This window comes from Orussus abietinus, unplaced genomic scaffold (genome assembly GCF_000612105.2).
Source record: "Orussus abietinus isolate OABI.00-Male unplaced genomic scaffold, Oabi_2.0 scaffold16, whole genome shotgun sequence".
In the NCBI taxonomy this organism is placed as follows: Eukaryota; Metazoa; Arthropoda; class Insecta; order Hymenoptera; family Orussidae; genus Orussus; species Orussus abietinus.
Window position 1 is genome coordinate 423,872 of NW_019394714.1, and position 23,921 is coordinate 447,792.

Genomic DNA, 23,921 nt, shown 5'->3' on the forward strand with positions numbered 1-23,921 from the left:
AAAAAAATGAAACAGAAAAGTAAACTCGAAATAAGTGCTGACGATCACTCGAGTATCGCAAGTTCAGTTTTAGGTCTTGCATGTATTATTTAAATTAAGCATTCGATGATCTTTTGATCGAAGTACTTTAAGATACATCCAGGAAACCCACAACTTCTTCACAAGGCATTTCCTAATGGAGAAATAGTTCCGGTGAATCAATGGAAGCAGAAAAATTCCTGTTTGGCGAGTGTCCACCTGAGTTGTCTCTTCGCTCTGGCAAGGAAAAGCGAACCCAATAAGGAGTTCAACATGGATTAAATGGTCGTACTTTCACGCCAGTCCAACACAATAAGGAACTCTTCGTTTGACAATAAATGCTTGGAGAGCATAAACATTGCATAATGAATTGTAATCCGTAAAAGGTAAGAGGTCTTTAAGGTGCAGTGAAACCCCCCTCGAATAACAGCCTTTTTTTTAAGAGTATGTATTTTTCGTCGTCAACGTAGGTATTTAAACAAATATTTTTTACCGACGCCGATCAATTTTCATTTTTCAATTTTCATCGATATCACGGAAGATGCGAGGATCGTCGGAATCGCGTCGAAGAAATGCAAGCCTCCAAGATGCAGGGAAGAGGGCAGTAAAAAATCCGAGTGAATGTAAGCGGTATATAAAGAAGTGTTGCACCAGGGATGCTGCAACACTCTCCGATGACTCTCACGTGCGTGCTCAGTGAAATTGTGTACAGAGCTCATCCCCGCTGGACCATGATAATCAAGGTAATCCCGTCTACTCAGCGCAATCCAAGAAAATCTTGCATAATTAAATGTACAATTAATTAACCAAAAACTAATCTCTAGAAATTGATCTTGGCGTTTTCACAATAAATGAACAGTCAGAGGATTAAGGTGTTACGAAAGGTTCATTATATATATATCTAAAATGTAAAAGTATATATAAAACTGTCCTCCAAACTGGGTGCGCCGAATTATCTGAAACTTTAACATATGATTATAAAGGGCCTAAGGAACAACATGGTGCTCGTGAAATTTCACTTTTCAAACAAAAAAAATATGTACTCTGGGATAAATGAAAAAAAATTTCTTATATAAAAAATGAAACTACTTGAGCACCACGCTCTTCCATAAAGCCTAAACAATCACGTCCTGAAGTTTGAAATTATTCGGTGCAGCCAGTTTTATAAATATTTTCACTTTCATATCACCTTAATGCGTAATTTGCGCGCTTGAGAAATCTTCGAATTTCTTGCGTTTTTCGTACGAATGCAACGCCATCTACCCGTGAATCCTAGGAATGAAAAAAAAAAGAGTACAATTAGAAAAATATAAGAATATATAAATATAATAATGTAACGTCACTGAGAGCATAAAGACCGATTCAGGAAGCCGCAGAGACGCGTGAGTTTATTCTAGCTCGCATTCGGATCCCGAAGAAACGAACGAGTTGAAAGGGCCGTGTGAAAATGCATTATAGTCTCGAGTCCCACGCTGCAGGTCGAGGCATCTCTCTTTCTTGGATGCTCATCAATTACGCGCGCGTTAGTAGCGACGATCGAAGGCACACGGACGAGGGTCGAGGCACTCCTTGTAGAGGCGCTCACAAAACCTCGTCTTATGCAATGGGATTTCACAGACCCCGTCACGAGACTCGCATGCAAACACGAGACCCGAGGACGCGGCCGAACAACGAGGAGTCGTAAAGCGCGCTTTACTCGTCCAGGCCGTCCCTCTAAATTATTACTATTAACAAGAGACTCTTCTTTCTTGCAGATCCTGCTGCTCGGCTGTTTGGTAGACCTGGGATTCGCCGGGCGATATCCAGAGTAAGTAACCGAGCTCCTGACTTACTCCCTTTTCTCTGCATGTTTTATTTTCCTTGTCTTCTCATCTGACTTTTATATGCAATATTCCATTTCTTCACATTTATATGTAATATTCCATTTTTACAATATTCTAAATCGTTCGAGATGAGTCCTGAAACTCTTCGCTTTCCATTCTAAGCCTTAAAACAGCATTAAACAAAAACATGTACGTGAATGGTAAAGTGAAAATGAAGTCGTTCTATCTTAGTTCTAATTTTGCAGGCACATCGCACCTGGGGAAGAATCCAAGAGAGTGTTTCCTTGTATATCGGTCGGCTCGGTGCCGTTTCATGCAATTGCACCTGCGATTTCCTGCGCCCTTAAGGCCGACAGTGCACTTCTTGGACCTAATGTGGATGTTCCTGCGCCGCGTTACGTAAAGATCTCCGCGCCCTCTTACTACACTCCCCTGCCGAAAACATCGTCATTGGTGTACGTGGCGCCACCTGTCGTTAAAACCGCATCCGCAATTGTCGAACGTCGAGAGGACCAGGAACATGAATATCACACGGAAAAGGAGGAAGTGGATTATATGGTAATGGAAAAAATCCCATCGAAGTAGTTTAGAATGTTAAGTGATATTTAAGGTGACGTTAAAGAATCACGAAACGTGTTCATGCAACTTTTCTTCGAACTGGGTGTACCGAATCCTTTCAAACTTTACACCGTAAATACGGAGACTATAAAGAAGGTCCTGCCACTGATAAAATTTCATTTTCATAATTGTAAAATTGTAAAATTATAGTAAAAGAATAATTGTAAAATTTCAAACGATTCGGTACACCCACTTCGGAGAAAAGTTTCACGGGTGAAACTTCTTCGACACCACTTTCGTACCACCTTGATGTGTTAATAGAATGATCTCTTACATCACAATAAGAGCGATTCTCTCATGTGAGCGATATTTATTTCTCAGGGTTATCCAAAGTATTCCTTCAATTACGGCGTAATTGACGGTTATACAGGAGATTCGAAGTCTGCGTGGGAAGAAAGAGACGGCGACACCGTAAAGGGAGAATACTCTGTAGTGGAGGAGGATGGAACGATTCGTACCGTTTCTTACACCGCGGACGATCACAATGGCTTCAACGCAGTCGTCACGAGAAGTGAACCGAACAAAAAACCTGCTTCGTCCAAGGAGAAAACTGTCGTTCCTTCCTTTAGGAGCAACAGGCGGCACTCGTTTTACTGAGAGATAACGAGGGGCACGTTTTTCTAGGATGGAGAAAGAGTTCAGTGAGAGTGTGGGATTGAAAAAGCAACGAGTACAAAATCAGATGAACATTTAATACAAAAGTAATAAAATTAGGTATTTATAAAAGTGTTAATCTATGGAAGTGTTGGAGAGTATACCGTTAATAGACTCGCGAGGCAGAATTATTAAGCCCGAGACGGTAGTGGAACCTAAAGCATATCATTTCGACATAGTGTCCCGCCAAAGCGACAACTGTTAAATCCATTAACCATGATTCCAGTTAGACTTTTATTATATGGAATTACAAACGAGAGTGACTCGTGTAACAAATGGCTCTGCCGTATAGAGTTTAGGTTTCGCCCCTTTCTTCCGGCATTTCCTCGATCGCGTATAAACCCGCGAATTACATACGGTGAAGTTACAGAAAAGAAACTTCCCCTAATACTTATGTCTAATTTTCTGCCTCGATAATGATCAATCAAGGTAACTGGATTACTAGGAGGAAAAGAAAATCACACATACTTCGTTTTGATTATCTGCCCTAACGATAATTACAGACTCACAGGAGCGTCAATGAACGTTAGAAACGAGAGCGGAAAGTTAGATATATATACCTATGAACATTAATCTTATAATTACCAATACGGTACCGTGTCTACAGGCGATTTGTACATCAAACTATTAACGTGAAAAATTTGTACCTAATCGACCGAATGTTCCTCGATAGAACGCCAAAGCAAGAAGTACAGACGACTGTCGCAGATACCTCTATCTGTTCCTAGATCTCTTATTGCTATTCTTTTTAGCACTATTCATCGACCTATTTCGGTTGGAGTCCTTACTATTACTATGACTATCCTTAGCTGGTGTCGAAGTGTGCTCTAAGGTTCCGTTCGACATGGTTCCATTGGTAAATTGAACGTTGCTGTCAGCATTGCTCAGTGTCCCATTATTCTGAGAGTATCCAGACTGAATGGACGTGTGATTCTTGCCACTGGAATCTTTACTATTACTCGACGGGATCGCGTTAGAATTGCCAAAATTGCAATTGTCCTCGCTGCCACTGTTTCCGATCTGAGATTCTGACTCACTGTACCGTTCGACTGTAATCAGTTATAATTGGTTAGCGGCACGGAGGAAGATAGGCTCAATCAGAAGCAGAAAGAAGCAGCAAGCTAGCAGCGAGTTTTGCAACGTCAATACATCCTTACTCGATATCGATAGTGGCCTGAGCGAAGATTTCCAAGCGATGCACTAACTTGCTACTTGCGTTAGAAAAGAAATAGGTCTTTAAGTGAGCTACTGCCATGAGTTTATTAACAAAAAACCGTCTATGTACTACCAAGACACATTTTAAACAGAAGGTAAACGTTTTAGCAAGGCGCAGAGAAAATTTAATTACCAGAGCTCAAATCTAGAGATGACGGAAACTGAACGTTTTCTGCTAGTTTACGGTACAGGTAACATTAACTTTTGTTAATTGACAGTAATGTGTCTCCAGTAATAATCTTTCTCTGAGTAAAACAATGAATGATATAACTACAAGCCCATAAACAATGATTTGTTTACATTGTAACGATATAATATTTTCCAGTTAACTTAAAGTAACTGACTGCCCAGATTTGGCAATAAAAATATAATAACAACTAATAAAGGTTATAGCAGGATTATAAAAGTGATAAAGTAACAGGTACGTGTGCAAATATAACTACAAGTATCCATTCAGGTCCTTACTTTTTTCTTGTGCATTTTCCACCAAACCGCTTACCGCCTGTAACGATAAATTGATTTTACTGTGATACATTTAAGAGAAATTGTACCAAGTCGTGTATAGATATAACTCTGTACCAATAATTATATTTAATACGTTTCTTACCGCCATGGACGTTATGGAAGACTTGGAGAACAATCGTTCGGCTTCCTTGAATTTTCTGTTTCTCTTATCTGCTTTACTATTTGTATTTTTGTTGCTAGCTAAATAGCGATCCCAACCTCTAATAATATTGCCATATAGTTGCGTATCTTCTAAGTAACTTCCCTCAAAGGCATATATTTGCCTTTCTAAGTTTGCCAGTGTGTCCTGAAAAGACGACAACACAATTACCTTGATCGGACAAAGAATTGCATGGCCTGAATGAATACTAACGAAACATATCCTTCATAACATCTGTGCTCGCTCGGTATCAAATTTTAATAGAATGTTTAAATGTCTCAATCGTACATAAAATCATTACAGGAAAATTGATGCAAACGATAAATTGATATTAAACTTCCAGTAATGTACACTGAAATTATCTGAAGAACAACACTAACGGAGCCCCAAAAAATTACAAAGTCAGGTCAAAGTAAAAATACATTTCTAGCACAAGGTTCTAGATCTTACCGCTATTTCTGCTTTACGTTTAACGAGTTCAGCCAGTTCTGCCCTCAAATCGACGGACGATTTCGTGGACATTCTCTCGGTATTGCACTGCGAAGTAAACAAATCCGAGTTTCTTTCCAAGACAGAGAAATAACCTAAAAACCAACTATAATAATTTCCAGAATGTACGCTCGGGCAAAGAATACATAGGCTCGGGGCATGAACTCTAAACAGAGACGAGTTGCGAGATTGCTCCAGAGATGAGTTGAGAGATTGCTCGCGGGCAGGATCGTGTGATTGTGACGGGCCTGGGACGAAGTCCGGTCATCGACCACCAGGGGCGTCGCGCGCGATGCGTTCAGAACGGGGCAAACTGCGTTACCCCGAGTGCACATTACTTTACTTACCTCGAACCAAAAGGACTACGTCGTAAACTGTTTTAAAAACGAAAACTTTTCGAAACGGCATGTCAACTTCAAAAATTAAGTAAATGTATGCGATCTCTTTATAGACACTAATAGTTGTTGCGGCGAGTTTAATAACGCAAGAGACAGAAGATGACATTTTCATTGGTAAGAAGAATAGTTATTAAAGAGCGAGCTAAATTTCCACGACGTTTGTATACTTCCGAGGGAAGCAACCTCCCTACCTGGAAAGAAACGCCGGATTGTCCTGTAATATCCACAGAAGACTTCCCAAACTTACGAAGGGAAGAATTAGCTGGACAGAGAACTTTAAGGATAGCGATTTTGGGATTGCCGAATGCTGGAAAGAGTACTTTAGTTAATCAGCTGGTTTTCCGTCCAGTAAGTTTTTACTTTTTAATATATGTTTCGACGAGTGCACGACAGTAGTCCCGTTTCCCTTTTTTTTTTTTTTTTAAACTACCTCAAGTAAGAATATACGAGTTTAACCATTCAATACCCTGTGACGGGTAAGTAATATTTTCATAATGAAATTACAGGTATGTGCCGCATCGTCAAAAGTGCACACGACTCGTATAATGGCTGATGCGATTTACTGTCAAGAAAACACTCAGCTCGTATTTATCGATACTCCAGGCCTGGTGACAAAAAACAAATCGAACGAATTCAATTTAGAGAAGAGTTTTAGCACCCATCCTGGAGAATCGATTAAGAGAGCAGATATCATTGGGATCATGCAAGATGCATATAACACATTCAGTGGGTGCAAAATAAATTCGCAAATCATGGAGATTTTAGAGCGATCGAAAGCTATACCGTCGATACTTATTTTGAATAAGGTGGATATAATAAAGAAGAAGGAGATACTACTTAAGCTAGTTAAGTCACTGACCAGTAAGGAAGGCTGGCCACATTTTAAGGATATCTTTATGGTATCTGCTTTAACTGGTGACGGTGTTGAAGATTTAAGGGTATGTTCGCATAACACCATTTGCAGAATTGTCATTTGGAATGGTTCATTTATTCATACTTCCGTTACCATTTCAGACCTATTTCCTTGATTGTGCGAAGCCAAGAAACTGGGACTACGAACGTCACATCTTTTCGAATCAGTCATTCGAGGATTTAATCGTGCAGACAGTTAAAGCTAAATTATTGGACAGTCTTCCGAACGAATTACCTTATATACTCAAACCTGAAATGGAGCACTTTACCATCCGTCCTGATGGTAGCATTAGCTCGATCGTCCTAATCGATTGTCCCTCGGACAGAATTGCAAAACTTGTCTTAGGTAGAAGAGCGATAAGAGTCAAGACTATAGCCCAGGAATGTGAACAGAACTTATTAAATGCGTTTCAGACTCCGGTAAAGATAAAATTAGACGTTAAATTCAAAGGTAAATCTTAAAATGTATATCTCCCTTACCTAATCTACTGTATTATATGTAAGAATTATTGGTAAGACTAATAAATTTAGCTTAGGATAATTAACGCTTATTCATTATTATTCACACAAGGGAACCGCAAACTTGTGTCTTTTAGGTTATCTTCGATCCACTTGTTCGCTGAGTTTTCCAGCTCCGGGGTGTTGAACCAGTCTTTCCAGCCTCCGTTACCTCCTTTCCTGATGAAGGTGCCATTGTGCATGATACCGCACTCCTTCATCTCATAACAATTCACCATTTTATTCTCTCGGAAGATTTTTATATCCAAATATTGCACCAACTGTGATATCTTCTCGTCAGGATACGACTTCCCTAAGAAAGCTGCTACTTTTTTAATAGCTTTGATAAAGTCCTGAAATAATCATGGTCATTTCAGGGTACGCAATAAAAAATCCTTAACATTAATTCAAGCTACGATGTGGCATTAATATATACATGCCTCGTGCATTTCTTCATAGAACATGAACAATACATTAGGATGATGTCTTTGTTCCCAGGCTTCCTTCAAGTGTTCCCAGTATGGACTCCAAGCTGCTAAAGATGACAATTGGTACCCTCAGCTACGTTTTTACCAATAACTGTTAATCCGTTAAATTTCTCTCGCTTAAACTTACTTAGATCGTTCCGAAAATATTCCCAAAACGTTGGAAAGTCACCCACGTATCCTTGGGTCTTGAAACTTCTATTCAAAAAATACCAGGACACAGCCACGTCTCTTGGATTGCGAGCAACATAAACAATCTGAAATCGTCTCCTCTTTACTACCTTCCAATAAGATTGAAATTAAGTAAATCAGTTAATTCAAATACCTTGCAGCCACTGTCCAAAATACCAGGCAGCAAGCTAAATGGAAAATGGGATTTAATGAACCTAGGGGACGGTAACCTTGCAACCTCTTCGTAACCAGGCTTCGCCATGTCCCTACAAAACTTTTGTTTAATTGGATCACCGTTGTTCATCTCCAGGAACTCCTTCATCAATTCATCGTGAACGAACATGCTGAACCTGAAATAATCCACGTAAGCGAATCAAGGAGAAAGAAATCCCACCGAAATACATACTCCAAGAAAGGGAATCGTGTATTCAGCTGAATAGTTTTAGCTGTTTCGAAGTCCATATCATTGGACAGCAGCCACACCATTTCCTGGGTCCAGGTAGTACCTGTGATAAAAATATTAAAAACGACACCATTATTAACAAAAATCATTACCAACAGTTATTAACAACCCGCATGACATTTACCAGATCTTGGATACGACAGAACCCACGTGTCATCGGGCTTGGCTCGAAAATTGAAGAATTTTTCTCCTTGCTCGACATATTTATACGGGAAGAACCATTTCTTCTCTCCAACCTGAACCCAGCCAGTTCTCTGACCATCGAAGAGCTTTAATATCTCTTCGGTCCTCGCAGCATCCAGCAATTGGTACTTCGGCATGATTAATTCTTTCTTTGGCTACGTGTAAAACAATTCCAAGTACAAATACAAGGCGTATCACGTTCGCAACATGTCACACTGTACAGACTCTGACACTTATTATAAAATAATATCCAATTCAAAGTTGATTGATTCGCTAACGTACGATAAACGTACACAGCTGTTTTTAACCCGAATAAGTATTTCCTACTCAACTGTGATGAAGCGGTGAAGTACATCAATCCTTTATACTTTACTTGAGTAATAACAAAACTGAAAAATTTATATATGTATTAATTCGCGATAAGCACGACGCACCGGTAATTTGTCAAATGACTTGAGAACCGATAGTGAGCACTATCCGCTACGAAACAAAAAGTAGGTCGGTTTCCCTCCGACCGTTAATATTTTCTTTCTCTTTCCGCTTGACCTCTATTCGGTCCTCGAGGTTCTTTCACCCGAATTTCGCACCGAGTCTACGAATTTAATGTACCTCGCGTGACGTCGTACTACAGATGGTCATAATTATAACCTATCTATCACTCGATTAAATGGAACGTATAGTTTGATATTTTTTATTTACGAAATTAATATCTCCGTAATGATTAAACATACTCGGTGACAGAAGTACGAGATTAAAACTTCGTCATTCATGTCATCCATTCGATAGGAACTTTGTGGCGCAACATCCTTAATCAATATTTACAAGATCATAAGTCAGTCTTAGTCTCATTTCCTTATACCTCGCGAAAGAGCAGTCTAATGAAATACATAATAATACTGGCGCAGGATTAAAGATACTCCACATGTCTTAACACAATGTCGATACAGTATTGAGGGTAAAAATACTGAATTCTTCAATCAAGTCCTAACGATAAAGAGTGAATTATCAGTGCAAGTGGTATTCACGTTTCCTGGCCCAATTTTAGTAATCATGCTTTGTAATAAATGTAAGATTTGGTTTAAACTTTCATTTAAAAGTGTAGCTATAATGGTAACGGCATCTTTTTCATAGAAGAGATTTGCACAACGAAGCTTTGGTTGGCGGTTGAGTAATTGTAAAAATTGCACCAGCTTTCGCATCGAGCATAGGAACTTCAGAAGAAACTTGGCGAGAGTTTCCTGATAAATTGTCAATGATACGCCTGTGTAAAATACCCTGTACTTATCATGGTTAAATATTATAAAATATCTGTGTTTTCACGAATATATACAAACTCTACACGCGCAGAACTGTGTGTGTGTATGTGTATATATATATATTATTTCAATGAGTTCCGATGTCACACCTAATTGCTTAAGTTTCTGTGAAAGGCAAAGGCAATTCGTATCAAAAAGTGCAAATAAATATTAATATCTAGCGAGAAACGTTCAAGCCCAGTAAAAACAATATGCAAATACGCGGCCATTAGCATTATGGATATGCAAAACGATTTGGAAAACCAATTACCTGTAACTACTCCGATGATTAATAATACGACATAATTGTATAGACTTTAAAACTGTTTTTCTGATTTCTTTTAGATCACTTGTCAATCTATATTGACATAGAAATTCACTGAATCCTCCAGTGAGCTAGTTAGTTTAAAAACAATCAGGAGTTAAAACGTTCTCCACTACAGTGGTATTCAAGTTGGGGGGATTCAAAGAATTTCTAACCTGTACGTCAAGCACTTTAAAACCGACACTTGTCTCCAGGTTTTCCGAAGACTTATCTCGAGATTTACCAGTCTTAAAATTAGTATTTATCGTGCCTTTAACTCGATCCGAAGAGCTTGATTTTGAACTCTGGTTATACTTTATGGTCTGTTCGACCTCAGTCTTCTCTATTTTTCCATCAGTCTTCTCTTGGTTAAGCGTATACTTTAATTCGGAAGAATTTTCCGAAGAGCCAATCGAAAGGTTTCTCCTCTTCGAATAAGTTCTTCTGTTCAGCAATTCGACCAGTGTTGGATCTGCCTGGAAAGCTTCGCACCGTTTGGTATGCATCTTCATGTTATCATGACGATTGAATGCTTTTCTACAGCCCGGACAGTAGAATCTGTAAAAAAGCATTCCATCACTTCCTGACACAACACTCCACTTGAATTTTTGTTTAAAGCACTTGCAAACACTTGTATTCACTGTGAAAACACATTGTTACGAACCTTATCTCACTATGAACCGCCATGTGTGCAGCCAGGTGGGATTGTTGAGCGAATCGCTTTTCACAGACGTCACATTTGTACTTTCGGATCCCATCATGCTTTAAAATATGCTCCTTCAGAATATGCCTGCTCTTGTAGACATTCGGACAGTGAGGACATTTGTACTTTGCAGCGGAATGAACCTAATAAAGGAAGGAAAAATACGTTCTCACTACAAGATGTTCCATCTGTCCTAACTTAATAACCATGAAATGTCGAATACTCACACTTTGGTGGCTGTTTAAAGCTTTCTTCGACTTGACACTTTTGCCACAGACGTTGCAGACATAATCGCGGGAATGCACATTCTCGTAATGCCTCTCTAGAGCTTCTGCGTCGCGCAAATAGGCCGAACAATATTTGCACATAAATGCTTTGTCTTTGGTATGAACGAGCATATGTGAGCGCATCCTGCCTTTTGAGTAAAATCCCTTTCCGCATATGTCACAAATCACATCCTGTTCGAACAAAAATATACACTGTACCGTAGGAAAACACAAGAAAACACCAAACTTATCGTTACTAATAAACACTGTCTCCGGTACTGGAATCATTTTCCATACCTTGTCAGGCTTATGCGTCATTTTGTGATAGCTAAGCACCTGCCGGCTGGAGCTAGCAAAGTCACAGATCTTGCAGTGGAATGGCTTAGCTCCGGTGTGTGTGTTCAAGTGTTCGTCAAGCAACACTGCAGTAACGTACTTCTTTTTGCAGATGTGACACTCGAAAGGTTTGATCTTCAGGTGGCTTTTCCTAATGTGACAGCGTACGTTGCTCACAGTCACGGTGGCAAAGTCGCAAGATTTGCAGCGGTATGGCTTCATGTTCAGATGACCCCAAATATGAACCTAACGTTTGAGAGAGAAAGAAAGACGTTAACAGATAGTTCTGTCGAATTACATTAAAAAATATTTTTTAGAATACCGTAAAAGAAACATCACTTCGCACCTGACACTTATCCATTCTGGGATACAAGATGCCACAGATGTTGCACTTCACGCTGTTTCTGTCAAAAATGGTGAGACTCTTCTGGACTCTATTCACGTCGACGAACGTCATATCGACATAATAGTGCTCCTCGATTAGCAGCTTCTGCTCTTCACTTATCAACTCCGACACTTTGCCAAACTTTTGATCGTTGCTCCGTCGTTTCTTACGAGTACCCATTCTCTTGTCATCCCCCTTAGTGCTGGATATGTCGGAGTCTCCCGAAGAGTCCTCGTCCTGAGGATCACATTTTGCAAGCTTCTCAGCTTCTTTTTCAGGTTTTACAGGTGTCGGGCAACTGGGATAATTGTCACGATTTACACGGTGCAAAGATTTTATAACAGATTTCCTTAAATGGGTGGGTTTTGTGGAGAGATTCTCATTACCAGAAACTGTAAGGGTTTTGGCACATAATGCATCGGAACTTGAACTTGTACACTGTGTAGGTACTTCTTGAACTGTATTGCAGGGTGTAGTATTTCTTTTAGAAGATGGCTTCTCGTCTTTTTTGTTTGGTTTTTCTACGACTGGCAATGAAGCTGAGTTCAAACGTGACATATTCAATGAAGTTCTAGTTTCTTTGCACTCTTGCTTAACGATGACAGATATTGCATGAAACTTTGGGCTCTCGCTGCATTTATCTGACTCCCTCGATAGATCCAACGCTTTAACCTTATTCACAGTGCAAGTACTTATTTCCTGACATTTTGAAGATTCACTATTTTCCTTTAAACCATGTGATGGGGAATCTCCTTGTCCAGCATGTAAATCTCCAGTATTACTCACTTTAGAAATGCGCCGAGTTTCCTTTTCCAGATCTCCCAAGGAATCTATAAGATCCAATTTTTCCTTTCTCTCTAGTAAACCATTTTCTTTCCAATTTCTTGAAGAATCTATTCGCTGAACTCCCATGCCTGCAATTGTATTAAACATGTCTTGGGCACATGAAGATTTATTTTGTACTTCTCGTGGTACTAAAACTTCCTTCCGTTTACTTAATGAATCACCCAATAAATTTGTTTCATCGATTACACCATCAGAATTATTACTATTACTAAACTTATCACGAGACTCTGCAGATTTTGCCAACACCTCTTGCACATTACTCTCCTTTTGATTTCTCACCGAGTTAATTATTGTCTCTGGTAGATTATTTTTAACAGGACTCCTAGCCTCTAGATCCTTATCACTGTGATGTTTTACACCCAAGTCATCGGATTTATTCATATCCAGTGGGCTCTCTAAACAACTCGACAAGGAATACACTTGATCGTCCCCATCAACAGCATCTTCGCATTTTTGGCACTGATTTTTCACTTTATGCAGACACGATTCCAGCCTTACAACGCAAGTTTTCTTCATAATACTTGATTTAACCATTGAAGTGCCAATATCACTAATATTAAAGCACACATTCTTATCCTTGGTTGTACTAAGACCATCGAAACGTCTTGTTCTACGGCTCACAAAATTATTCTTTGGTCTTCCTTTTCTTTTATATCGGGTCGTTGACACCCCAACTTTGGCAGTTTTTTCCTCTCTGTTCTTCTCCCCTGCAACGTTCAAAGTCTGGCACGGACTGTCATCCTTTTTCTTGCACTTGTGATCAATTAATAGAAGAACATCAGAAGATTTCGAGTTTTCCTGATTCTTAATCCTGGAATCATTATTCCTCTCCGAACAAATATTTACATCGGATTCAAATTTAATCATCGACGTCAGTTCGGCCTGCTTTGCATCAACCTGAATATCCTCTGTGCCACAGGTTGTATTAAAATTCACGGATTCCGACAGGGAGTCACCTGCAGCTTTGCAAATCTTAACGAATTTTTCTGCAGGAGGCTGAGTCGTCTTGATCTTACGTTTGAAATTCTTCAAGGGAGAAACATTCTCCTTATCCGACTCAGCTTCACTCTGGTTCTGTGTACTCGGCTTCAGGAAGTCCTATAAATTTGTACATTCATTCAACATAACTTAGAATAATCTTACAAACGGTCTCGACTTTTCCTTAAACTCTTTACGTAACTACATATGTTTAAAATTCATTGCACTTAATAATTATACTCCTTCCAATAAAATTCAATAATAAACGTCTTACCGTGGAGAGAAAACGCCGTTGAGTTCTGTGACACTGTTCATGAAAGTCGCAGAGGAATTCTAGCGTACCCAAGCATCTCATACAAACCATACTTGGCAATCCGTCGTCTTCTTTGATCTGTAAAGAGTTGTAACAAAATTAAATTAAACATCAGGACGCCGATAAAAAAGAACAGTCTTCCCCGAGGTATGTTAAAGAGCCGGTACTTCGAAAAATATCGAACCTTTATTGATATTACTGAAGAACGACAGACAGGCACGTTATTTCAGAATGTATCGCAGACTGTCGTTCAGGAATAACCTTAAAATCTACATGCCCGTTCTTACGGGCTATCGTACTCCCTAACTTGTAATGGAAAAGAACTCTTGCGTATCCGCGGTAGAAAATACAACGTACGTGTACACGTCTTGATTACTTACATAATATCATAAGGCTGAGTCCATTACTTAGGACGCACCTTGTATCCTAACCTCTAATATTCTCTTGTCCCCTCGAATTACAGCCAATAAATTCGCAGCTATTCGAAATGTTACAGTAGGGATATCCAATTGGCAGTAAAATTAAGTTTCATTCTTATTGTATAAGCACGTCCTCACCTAGGGGACCGACCCGAGACACCTTTTGGTAAAGGCACTTATTGCGACGTAAAGTCATTTAGTAAGAAAGTATACACTTTGCAAAAGTGTTTTACAGCCTTAATTGCTTTACACCGTCCTCGAGCAAATACGACGTTTCGTAGAATGATTCTCGCATACAATGATACTTGTTCGGATATATTGTCACTTTTACCCAATTTTCATGCTCATCTTTCAACGCTCGATAAACATTGGTACTCGATTTAACATATACGTGTAAACTGCGTATATTTCTTCGCGCATTATTGGCGTTTGAAGTACTAAAATGATACCAGAAAAGGTCACTTAATTATTGTCAGAATATGTATGGTCAAATTTGACCGACACAGTCAATACTTCTGACTATGTAAATACAGAAAACAGAATCAATCAAGTACATATTCTAAAAGACCAATGTCAATTTAAATCAATTTATAGTAATTACATTGGAATTGGAAACTGCACTCATAAAAATAAGAAAAAAAAGAACAGTATATTGCATCCCACTTTCTTTTTACATGATTCAGCGTTATAGAGGCAAATATTAAAAAGCATGTATGAAAAGTAAACGTAGGTCATAATTTTTATGACTGGTTTGTAGTCAAATAACCTGTTTAAATAAGTTGATGTGCAAGTCATATAGTCTTCTTCCGGACTGTGAAAGAGGAACACGAACATTCACATTCTCTAATACTACTCCGTCCTTTGTTAAATTTGACGTTATCTTTATCAGGTTTATATCGACACTTAATAATTTCTGGATGTATAATTATATATAAAAGTCTCTTTGGGGTGCGTTATAAAGAACGGGACTGTCAACGCCAAACTACACTCTTTAAGGTCACGTCAAGAGTCTTTACATATCCATGATGAGTGGACACAAGATAAAAATATTATCTTCTCCAAAAATAACCCATCCTGGAAGCCCTCTCGATCCCTCAACATTCTCCCGATGTTATCACTGATATATCCCTCAAAAAATGTTAGAATACTTTCTGGTAGACTCCTAAGAACCGATTGCAGTATTACAAAATTCTTTTCCGAATCCTTAGGCATTCTCCGTTACATGATTAGCATCAGGCACTCGACCGATCAGCTCTTTCGATATCATAGTTGACATAAATAGTACAACTTTCTGGTAACTTGAAAACTCGATTACCAGCTTCAACTTTTGCATGTAAACTGAATTAATTGGCACACGTGTTAACTTTACGATTTTAAAGTACACCAGACAAGTGTATTTTATAAATTCCCTTAAGCAATGATCACACAACAATCATGCCCGACACTAATCACCAGTAGAAACAGCTGAGCAGCGTTCAGTGAATTACCCATAAATATAAGTAATCAAACCTTGCGCTTAATCACTTGGTTAAACATAATTAAGTGGCGGACTCGTTAATAATCGATTAATTAGAAGCAATTAACCACAGCCTCCTTTGATTGAAAACGACCACAGTGACGAGAGTATCCAAACAAAGGAAATGAAAACTGTCGATGACATTAAGCCACCATAAAACCGGTCATTTGTAAACCGAGGCACAGTGGTTGAGTGAAATTCAGACTTTTCACTAGAGGCACACGTTAGTCACTCATTTTGAAACATCTTGTTCGTGCGACATGCTCAAAGTTCCAGCTTTGACGAGCAGAGTCGTAGACCAAAGAGGTATCGAAGAACCCATTGCAGCTAGCGCAGGAAGAATCTCATCGACAGGGGGAATATCACTTCTCATTCGGGGCGACGTGAGTACTCTCGGATCCTGTGGTCTTCTTCTTGCTGTCCAATTTCTTCGACTCGTCAAAATGCCTCTTTCGATGGACCTTCATATTATCTCGTCTGTTGAATTTCCGTCCACATTCCGGACAGGCGTGTTTCTTCTCGCCGTGAACATGTTTATGAGCCGCCAGATGACTGGCCTGTGCGAAACTGGCCCCACACTTCTGACACACGTGCTTTCGCAAGCCTTCGTGTTTCGACAGGTGTTCATTGAGGAAAGCTTTTGAAGCGTACCTGTTGTTGCAGATGTTGCAGACAAAAGGCTTCGGATTGGTGTGCTGTAGAACGTGCGCCTTGTATTTCGATGCCACCTTGAACGTCTTTCCACAAATTTCACAGGTATGAGTCGCAGCGTGTCGAGTTTTGATGTGCTCATTGAGGACCGTCAAGCTCGAATAAAGGTTATAACAGAAATGGCACCTGAAGTTCCTGCGGTTTTTCAAGTGTACACTGGCCACGTGGCTGAGCAGTCTCGTTCTAAAGGGGAAGACGTTACCGCAGTATTCGCAGGCAAGATTCTGAGGTGGCAAATGGGACTTTATATGCATCTGAAGGGAAACCTTGTGATGATAACTCTGTCCACAGTCCGAGCACTGATAAGGCCTCACTCCTTTGTGAACGTTGTCATGCTCCGCCAGATCGAATTTGGATCGGAATCGTTTTGGACACTTTGGACACTGGATCGGTCTAGGATTGGTATGCGAACACCTGATGTGCTTCATCACGTCAGACTTGCATACGAATTTGTGCTTGCAGATGATGCAAACATACTGCTTGATTCCTAGATGGGTCTTGACATGTACAGTGCACTTGTCCTTACGTTCGTACACTTTACGGCAAAGCTTGCAGGCATAGCCAGTTTGGTTATCCCCAAAAATATGTTCGACGTTATCATCCACTATCACTTCCTCTCCATCCATCGTGTAAAGCTCTTCTGGATTCTTCGACATGGATGATTTCTTTTCAGCATCCACCGATTCGCCATTCTTGTTTAAATTGTCATCTTTCGAATTCAGCAGAGAGTCGAGAATGTCACGAGCCTCGACGCCACCGTGGCTTTCTAGCAGTCCTATGATTGACGAATCCACCATACAAGTACCTTGATCTGGAAATACTTTGGCCAATACGGTGACAACATTTGAGTCTTGCTTCTTTCGAAGCTCCACCGTGAAGCTTATGTCTTCATTGGCACCCGAACTGTTCATAGATTCTTTCACAGAAACCTCCATTTCTGGAGAATTTGCCACATTTCCGAGAACCTTATTCAGTATCGACGTTGAAATTTGAATTACGTTCTGCTTTTGCCGACTCGTCGGAGTTTCACCCTGCTCTTCTCGCGGAGACTTTTCAGCGCTTCGATATGTGTTCGAGGCAGTCTCCGAATTACTATGGTGACTGCGCAGTCGATTTGCAATCGAATCGTTGCCTTTTTCCACACCTTGTGAGTTTCCATCTGGCGGTGTATTCTCGGTGTTCTGTCTGCTTCGCAACCATCTAGTCGAAGTGGTATTTGTATCGGATGATTTGACACTCTGACGTCCTGTTGCGACCTCCGTAGGCTGTCTATTCGTCTCTTCTCTCGAAGTACTCGACTCCGTTGAATTTTCACTCTCGTTTTTGGACAATTCCTCGGAATTGGCTGCAGCATTCTGCAAAGTCACTTCTTCCTGCGGAAAACGCCATTCCTCTTCCTCGGCTGGCTCTTCGACGGGGGGATTGAGGTTCTTGTCGGTACTGTTATTATTTGTCGACGTACTCGGAGTAGTCTCTTCGATCTTTATCTCACTGTCCTAAAGATAAAAAAATTTAGACATACAAGTGGGTACCGACAATTTAAATGTCATTAGAGTTAATGCTTTTACTATATGATATCTACTAGATAGTTCTAGTATCAACTGTTGCGACAAAAGGTAAAGTTCCAGAATTTTTTTTTTTAAACTATCTTCCGTGCAATTACCTTTCTTCTATGAGAGCATCAAACCATTTGGAAAGCAGTTTTGTAAATGTCTTTCGTTCAAATTGAAATTAAACGACTGCATCGGAAGGAGAGTCGAATGCACCAGCAATACTCTATGAGAGCGGTAGAGTGTTAAGTGAAAGAAAATGCTGACTTACAATGTTCGTTAAGGGTGGCAGATTGAACCGTTCGCGTAACAGTTGCTGGGTGCGCAGACACTTTTCATGGAAGTCGCAAACGAATTCGAGCTTTCCCAGACATTGAACACAGATCGCCTTGGGCAGAGGATCTTCTTCATCTATCTGCAGTTTAAACAGAAAAACCTAAGAGCCTCTCCTTTTGAACAAAATTAAACAAAAATATATCCCTTAATACATACAGATTCTATTTCGGAAGCTTCCTGCCCAAAGATCACAAAAAAAAAAAGCATAACTTACATACAACATTTAATACTACAAACATCTAACTTTTGTTAAATTCTATCGCGTTAATACTTTCCGATATAAAATATAATCATTCACTCATTATTCCGACTCTCACTACGACTCTACCGCTCTGTCTCCTCGACGTGACGAAAAATCATGAATTCGGTACCCACGTTATGTCTTACGCCGTATACATTCTTGAAATATATCTACACACTGACGCTCATTAATTTGTAACATCGATTATATCTAATGAATACAAATTTTCAGAAGTTCATGTTCATGTACTCGATGTAACATCGCTAGTGTAAATACATTTGGCATTACCTCAACAAATGTGTCCAGTACATTAATATTGGCCGCATTACTCGTGAACAATAAATCCTTACTTCGCAAGTATAATTACGGAAGCCTTGAGAGCGCCGAGGTGCATCGCATAAAACTATCATACCGAGCCGCGGTGCGTGGAGGTTATGTTGTCTCGGCCATTTTCCCGAGCCCCCACCCTGCTCGGCGATATCGCCGTCGATTAACAGGTCCGAGGCCGCGCAAATTTTCGGCCTAACTCACCAGAATGTTGATCTTCGCGTGGATTTTCAGGCCTAAATAGCGCTTGGTTCCCTCCTCGCCGAAGACGTCGATGTAAATGCTCTCGCACTGGCCGCAAAGTCGGCAGATCTGCGCCTCCTCGTCCTCCACCTCCATCTTTGTTTACGAGCCCAGCCGAGCGCGCGGCGACTCGAGCACTCGAACCTCTCTGGGCTCTTAAAAAACCGGCAGCCTGTTCAACGCAAATACCAATTAGCGACCGCCTCGTAAGGCTCCTCGAACACCAAAACGCCGAAAAGAGAGGTTACGTACGTGCAACCGATGCGCCGCGTTCCTTCTAACACGCACCCTGCATCCGCTTCCCGCTGGTTGCTGGCAACTGCTGGCAACCATTGACCGCGGAGGTAATATAAGAGTGACCAACCTACCGAAAGCACGGATAACGGTTCTAGACACCAGCGCCACACGCTTCGATACGGATACTATCAGAACTTAGGGAGTGACGTCATCAATGGCGGGTCTGCGTTGAATTCTTTGGCGGTAGTTAGAATGACTATGTCTCCATCATATGTATGTATATAGGATTTTCTATAAGTTACCTTTAAATATAATGTTAATTATAAATAATAACGCATACGTCATTTAATTCGTACACGGTTACTGTTAGTTATGGCTAACTAGGTTAAAGGTTACACGGGTGTTAAGATGGACAGAAATATTGTAAGTCTAACCAGACGAGTTAAGGCGGCATTGAATAGTGAATTTTACATGGTAAACAATGCCTGGTTACAAGACTGTGTTGAATATTATGTCAAAGAGCATGGTGACAATGTGGTAAGTCATAAGTTAATTGTATGTTCGATTTTGACTTTCTGATAATAATCCTTGCTTACAGCCCCAGAAAAAGATTCAGGAGTTCGTTGTGTCGCAGTGGCTGTTAAGTGACCTTCGTGAAATCAATAACGATAACGGATGTCTTCCTAAGAATCTTAGTCAGCAGAAGCATACCGTGTTATCTAATAAATATATTTTACAGGTGAAGCTTTGAGGTTCTTGATATCTTTATATTTATGTTCTTAAAAATCGATGGAATGTATACTTGCTCTTTACAGGTAGATAAGATGTACGACATATCGACGTCCAAGTATTCTCAACTGCAGAAAATTCGAAATGTGTCGGTTGAAAATATAGAAGTAACGGCTGAAGATAAAACACAAAACTGGCAACCTCAGAAAAAGAGAATGCTGCAGTTATTCCTTACAGATGGCATACAAGATATAACAGCAATCGAATATAAGCAGATTAGATTTTTAAAGGTACAGCTCTTACTCCAAAATTTTTGACACCGATAAATACCATTACGGATATATTTTTGATTTTCTTTAGGATATGTTGTTGCCTGGGTATAAATTGATGATAATCGGTCCAGTCACTTGTAGACGTGGGGTTCTGATGTTGACGGAGGAAAACATAATGGACATTGGCGGAGAAGTGGAACACTTGTTAATACCAAATGCACTGGAAAATGTTTTAGCTCGTGCTTTGTAAGAATCATTTTTTTAATATGCAGAATTCTTAAATAGCATTTAGATTTTTTTATCATAGTAAAATTGTCTGCAGCCACTCCAATTGAATGAAAAGTCTCTTTTTATAATACTTGACAGAAATTTGCAGGAGAATCCTGATCCTTACCATACCAAGGAACAACAGGATAGCGACGGTGACATGTTTGAGGATGACTTTGATATTGACTTAGATGAAGTTACACGAATCGAAGGCAGTACTTCAACATCCACTACATCACGGGAAACTACGTCCACAAATACTAACCAAAGAAATAGAAATAACTCAACAGCAAATTTGCGAGAACAAAATGTTCCGACGAAGCCCTCGGGAAACAAGAATATTTTGGATTCCCGGTCCTATAATTCTGTGCCTCGAATTGAAGGAAATAACGTCAAATTTCCTGATGATGATTTGATCGAAATGGTAGATCAGAATCAAATTGGCATGACTACAAGCACTTCATCTACGTCAGTTGGGAGTACATACAAGACATCGTGTCCACAAGTATCAAACTTTGTCTTAAAAAATGTTGCGAATGAATTTCCCGATGACGATGATGACTTCATTGAAATGATAGATGAAAACCAAGTCAAGACGTCTGTCTACGAGTTGAATAAACCAAGTACAAGTAAACATAATACACTGACCTCGGCAACGGACTCCCCGCCTACCGAGTTTACAAAATCTCGCAAAATTAATGAAGATATTGATGATGAGGACGAATTAATAAGGATGATAGACGAAAATCAAATCAGTTCAACTACAAATCCGGGAAATACATCCACACGGAGTAAAGGGTGCACTTCCTCAAGTAACTCCAAAGCTGCGTTGAAGCCTCCTTCGAAAGTTACCGCAGTTCCATGCGATGACATTGAAATCGTTCAAGAGAATCTTCCACCATTAAATACTGCCCACTATAAACAAACTACTTTACAACTAGAAAGTAAGAAAATACCAGAAAAATCATCTGGTGTTGAATTTCCAGACGATGACTTTGATTTTGACAACATTGTATTAACGGCTCCACCAAAATATAACAGTCCAGCCAAAGAGGGCAGAAAAAAAAAAGATGGTACAGTTCGAAAGGAAGAAGAGGCCTCTTTCTCCACTGGTATTTCAAATTGTTATTTTATAATTTATTAATTTTTTTTCTGTAATATTTGTGTTGTATGCATACTTTAATCTTTGTCGTTGCTTTTCATCACTTTTGGCTGTGATTACTGAAGGGGCGAAAAGACAGCTTCAGTTGCCTAACACATCGAAAAGAAAATTGGAAGATACTTTTGTAGCTCAAAAGTCACCACGATTAGATAAGAACAATGTGCACCATAGTGGAACATTGTCATCCGTTGCAGGGAATAAGAGGCCAGCGGTAAGAGTTCAAGCTGTACTCAACGTCATTCTGAATTCACTCTACTATATTCTTTATTACACAGATGTCTCCGCCAATGTTACAACCGCACAAAGAACGATGTGTTAAAGAAACACCAAAACTTAGTAAAATTACTTCGAAAATCACTGATTTTACGGTCAAGTCGAGTCCAGGTGAAGCAGTACCAGCAAAGATTTGTGATTTCATATGTGAAATATTGTCAAAACCACCTAGTGACTCTGTCGATTTAATAAAGATTAGGGGAAAAGTGACAACGTTAGGAAAGCTTACAAAGAAGGACTCAAAATGGTACTTGGAAGGAACGATAACCGATGGTACAGCAAGTATGGATGTCATTTTTGCAGATGAGGTAAATAGAAGTGGAAATGTAATACAGTGTTGATTCTTGAGCTATTCCTTATTCAAAAGATCTCAGGATTTCGTATTTAAGAAATACTCCATAACCTCAATCCGATTCATTGGTTACAGGTCATCGGAGAAATTCTTGGATTCAGCGTACCAGAATTTGCATCAAAGAAGAAGTTGATGAAAAAACAGCCGGATATAGAAGAGCAGATGAGAAAGGTATTTATACTTGTTTCACTACTCTCAAAAAATTCTCTTTAATAGTTCCTTAATAATATTAAATATGTTATTCAGTTTTAAGGCTGTCCCGATTAAAAATGACTGTGTCTGCATTACAGAGCTTCAGGGCTGCCGAAAGCAAGATCAGGAAAATGGACACTTTGCTAGAAGTCGCAATTGTACGAGATGCTAAACCGAAGATCGTTAAAATACTGGATATGACCGAAGAACAGAAACAAGCGGTCGATAAAAGAATAAAAATGTTATCCATGTAACGACCCACGATGCAATTGCGCCTCTAAATGTAAATACTTCATCCCTGTACCTGAAAAAAGGCGCATTTAATATTTACTGTTTAATTTCACTGTTATGCGAATGACTGCTCTGTTAGAAAAAAAAAAAAAAAAAAATCGAAACGGACTAAATTTTAATGAGGAGAATTTTTAAACGAGGGTCTTACGCGCGTTCTTGTACATACAACGTGCTTGCGCTTTTCCTTACAGTTTTCGATGCACCGTTTTGTAAAGATAAAAAAAAAACACCGGAAAGTCGCGTCGAAACGTCCTTGACAGGAGTAACGAAAATCTAAATAGTGGAATTATTTAAGGTACATTGCGAGAGGACCATGCTTTACATAAAAGGTAAAACGATAAATTGTCCACCGTTGGCGACGACAAGTCATATTGTATAATTGAACTGAATCAATTTCCCGAATTCCTTCCAGAGTTGCCTAACCAAAGCACGAAGTCTCACGTCGAAAAGTTGTTCTCCGAAATAGAAAACACTATGAGGAAGAATTTCTCTTCCGAGAGAGACAATTCCTCCCCATCAAGCGGAAACGATTGCAAGGACAAAGTCTACACGATGCTGTTGGTTCTCGACATTTTCTTAAGACTCCACCGAATGTTAATTAACATAATAGGACTCCTCAAGTAATCCCGAATAATACTAGCGCGGTCAAAGCTTGTATGTTCATAATTTAATTATATATTTTTATATATACAAAAGGATATAAAGGTTCCAAGGGCCAAAATCTCCTAGAATCGAGAAGAAAACCGTCCCATTAAATGAGATCCTCGATGTCGCTACCAGGACTAT

The 23,921-nt window shown here is 39.6% G+C and overlaps 6 protein-coding genes across 12 annotated transcripts; 3 read left to right on the plus strand and 3 right to left on the minus strand.

Moving 5' to 3' along the window:
- The first annotated feature begins 142 nt into the window (after positions 1–142).
- LOC105696899 (cuticle protein 21) lies at positions 143–3,244 on the plus strand. 2 transcript variants are annotated; one of them, XM_012419718.2, is made up of 4 exons: positions 143–761; positions 1,773–1,825; positions 2,087–2,399; positions 2,781–3,244. In XM_012419718.2, the coding sequence occupies exons 1-4, from the start codon at positions 675–677 to the stop codon at positions 3,054–3,056; spliced, it is 729 nt and encodes a 242-aa protein (XP_012275141.1). In that variant the 5' UTR covers positions 143–674; the 3' UTR covers positions 3,057–3,244. The 2 variants fall into 2 exon arrangements, with proteins under 2 accessions (XP_012275141.1, XP_012275140.1); XM_012419717.2 differs by lacking the exon at positions 143–761 and having other exon boundaries at positions 1,038–1,825.
- On the minus strand, positions 3,131–5,658 carry LOC105696901 (chromatin modification-related protein MEAF6). Its single transcript, XM_012419720.2, has 4 exons — positions 5,443–5,658; positions 4,936–5,139; positions 4,794–4,830; positions 3,131–4,162 (listed from the first exon to the last, which is right to left on the minus strand). The coding sequence occupies exons 1-4, from the start codon at positions 5,512–5,514 to the stop codon at positions 3,828–3,830; spliced, it is 648 nt and encodes a 215-aa protein (XP_012275143.1). The 5' UTR covers positions 5,515–5,658; the 3' UTR covers positions 3,131–3,827.
- A 179-nt stretch (positions 5,659–5,837) lies between these two features.
- Positions 5,838–8,161, plus strand: LOC105696895 (GTPase Era, mitochondrial). 2 transcript variants are annotated; one of them, XM_012419709.2, is made up of 5 exons: positions 5,838–6,227; positions 6,386–6,817; positions 6,894–7,242; positions 7,788–7,840; positions 8,107–8,161. In XM_012419709.2, the coding sequence occupies exons 1-4, from the start codon at positions 5,979–5,981 to the stop codon at positions 7,826–7,828; spliced, it is 1,071 nt and encodes a 356-aa protein (XP_012275132.1). In that variant the 5' UTR covers positions 5,838–5,978; the 3' UTR covers positions 7,829–7,840; positions 8,107–8,161. The 2 variants fall into 2 exon arrangements, with proteins under 2 accessions (XP_012275132.1, XP_012275131.1); XM_012419708.2 differs by lacking the exons at positions 7,788–7,840; positions 8,107–8,161 and adding an exon at positions 7,388–7,478.
- Positions 7,236–9,197, minus strand: LOC105696896 (sulfotransferase 1C4). Of its 3 annotated transcripts, none has more exons than XM_012419711.1 (7): positions 9,026–9,197; positions 8,533–8,746; positions 8,352–8,451; positions 8,100–8,295; positions 7,905–8,031; positions 7,730–7,824; positions 7,236–7,642 (listed from the first exon to the last, which is right to left on the minus strand). In XM_012419711.1, the coding sequence occupies exons 2-7, from the start codon at positions 8,726–8,728 to the stop codon at positions 7,340–7,342; spliced, it is 1,017 nt and encodes a 338-aa protein (XP_012275134.1). In that variant the 5' UTR covers positions 8,729–8,746; positions 9,026–9,197; the 3' UTR covers positions 7,236–7,339. The 3 variants fall into 3 exon arrangements, with proteins under 3 accessions (XP_012275134.1, XP_012275133.1, XP_012275135.1); XM_012419710.1 differs by having other exon boundaries at positions 8,924–9,197; XM_012419712.1 differs by having other exon boundaries at positions 7,730–7,821; positions 8,533–9,197.
- A 69-nt stretch (positions 9,198–9,266) lies between these two features.
- On the minus strand, positions 9,267–19,680 carry LOC105696893. Of its 2 annotated transcripts, XM_012419704.1 has the most exons (9): positions 19,613–19,680; positions 19,322–19,532; positions 18,485–18,628; positions 13,979–14,095; positions 11,842–13,824; positions 11,457–11,741; positions 11,121–11,351; positions 10,855–11,036; positions 9,267–10,748 (listed from the first exon to the last, which is right to left on the minus strand). In XM_012419704.1, exons 2-9 carry the CDS (start codon positions 19,454–19,456, stop codon positions 10,292–10,294), a joined length of 3,534 nt encoding a protein of 1,177 aa, XP_012275127.1. In that variant the 5' UTR covers positions 19,457–19,532; positions 19,613–19,680; the 3' UTR covers positions 9,267–10,291. The 2 variants fall into 2 exon arrangements, with proteins under 2 accessions (XP_012275127.1, XP_012275128.1); XM_012419705.1 differs by lacking the exon at positions 18,485–18,628.
- Positions 19,681–19,688: 8 nt separating this feature from the next.
- Positions 19,689–23,767, plus strand: LOC105696894 (recQ-mediated genome instability protein 1). Of its 2 annotated transcripts, XR_001103759.2 has the most exons (11): positions 19,807–19,870; positions 19,968–20,134; positions 20,196–20,336; positions 20,413–20,616; positions 20,687–20,844; positions 20,965–21,977; positions 22,093–22,238; positions 22,303–22,608; positions 22,728–22,823; positions 22,943–23,464; positions 23,548–23,767. XR_001103759.2 is itself a non-coding variant. In XM_012419707.2 (9 exons), exons 1-9 carry the CDS (start codon positions 20,006–20,008, stop codon positions 23,096–23,098), a joined length of 2,349 nt encoding a protein of 782 aa, XP_012275130.1. In that variant the 5' UTR covers positions 19,689–20,005; the 3' UTR covers positions 23,099–23,767. The 2 variants fall into 2 exon arrangements, 1 of the variants encoding a protein (XP_012275130.1); XM_012419707.2 differs by having other exon boundaries at positions 19,689–20,134; positions 22,943–23,767.
- Positions 23,768–23,921: the final 154 nt, after the last annotated feature.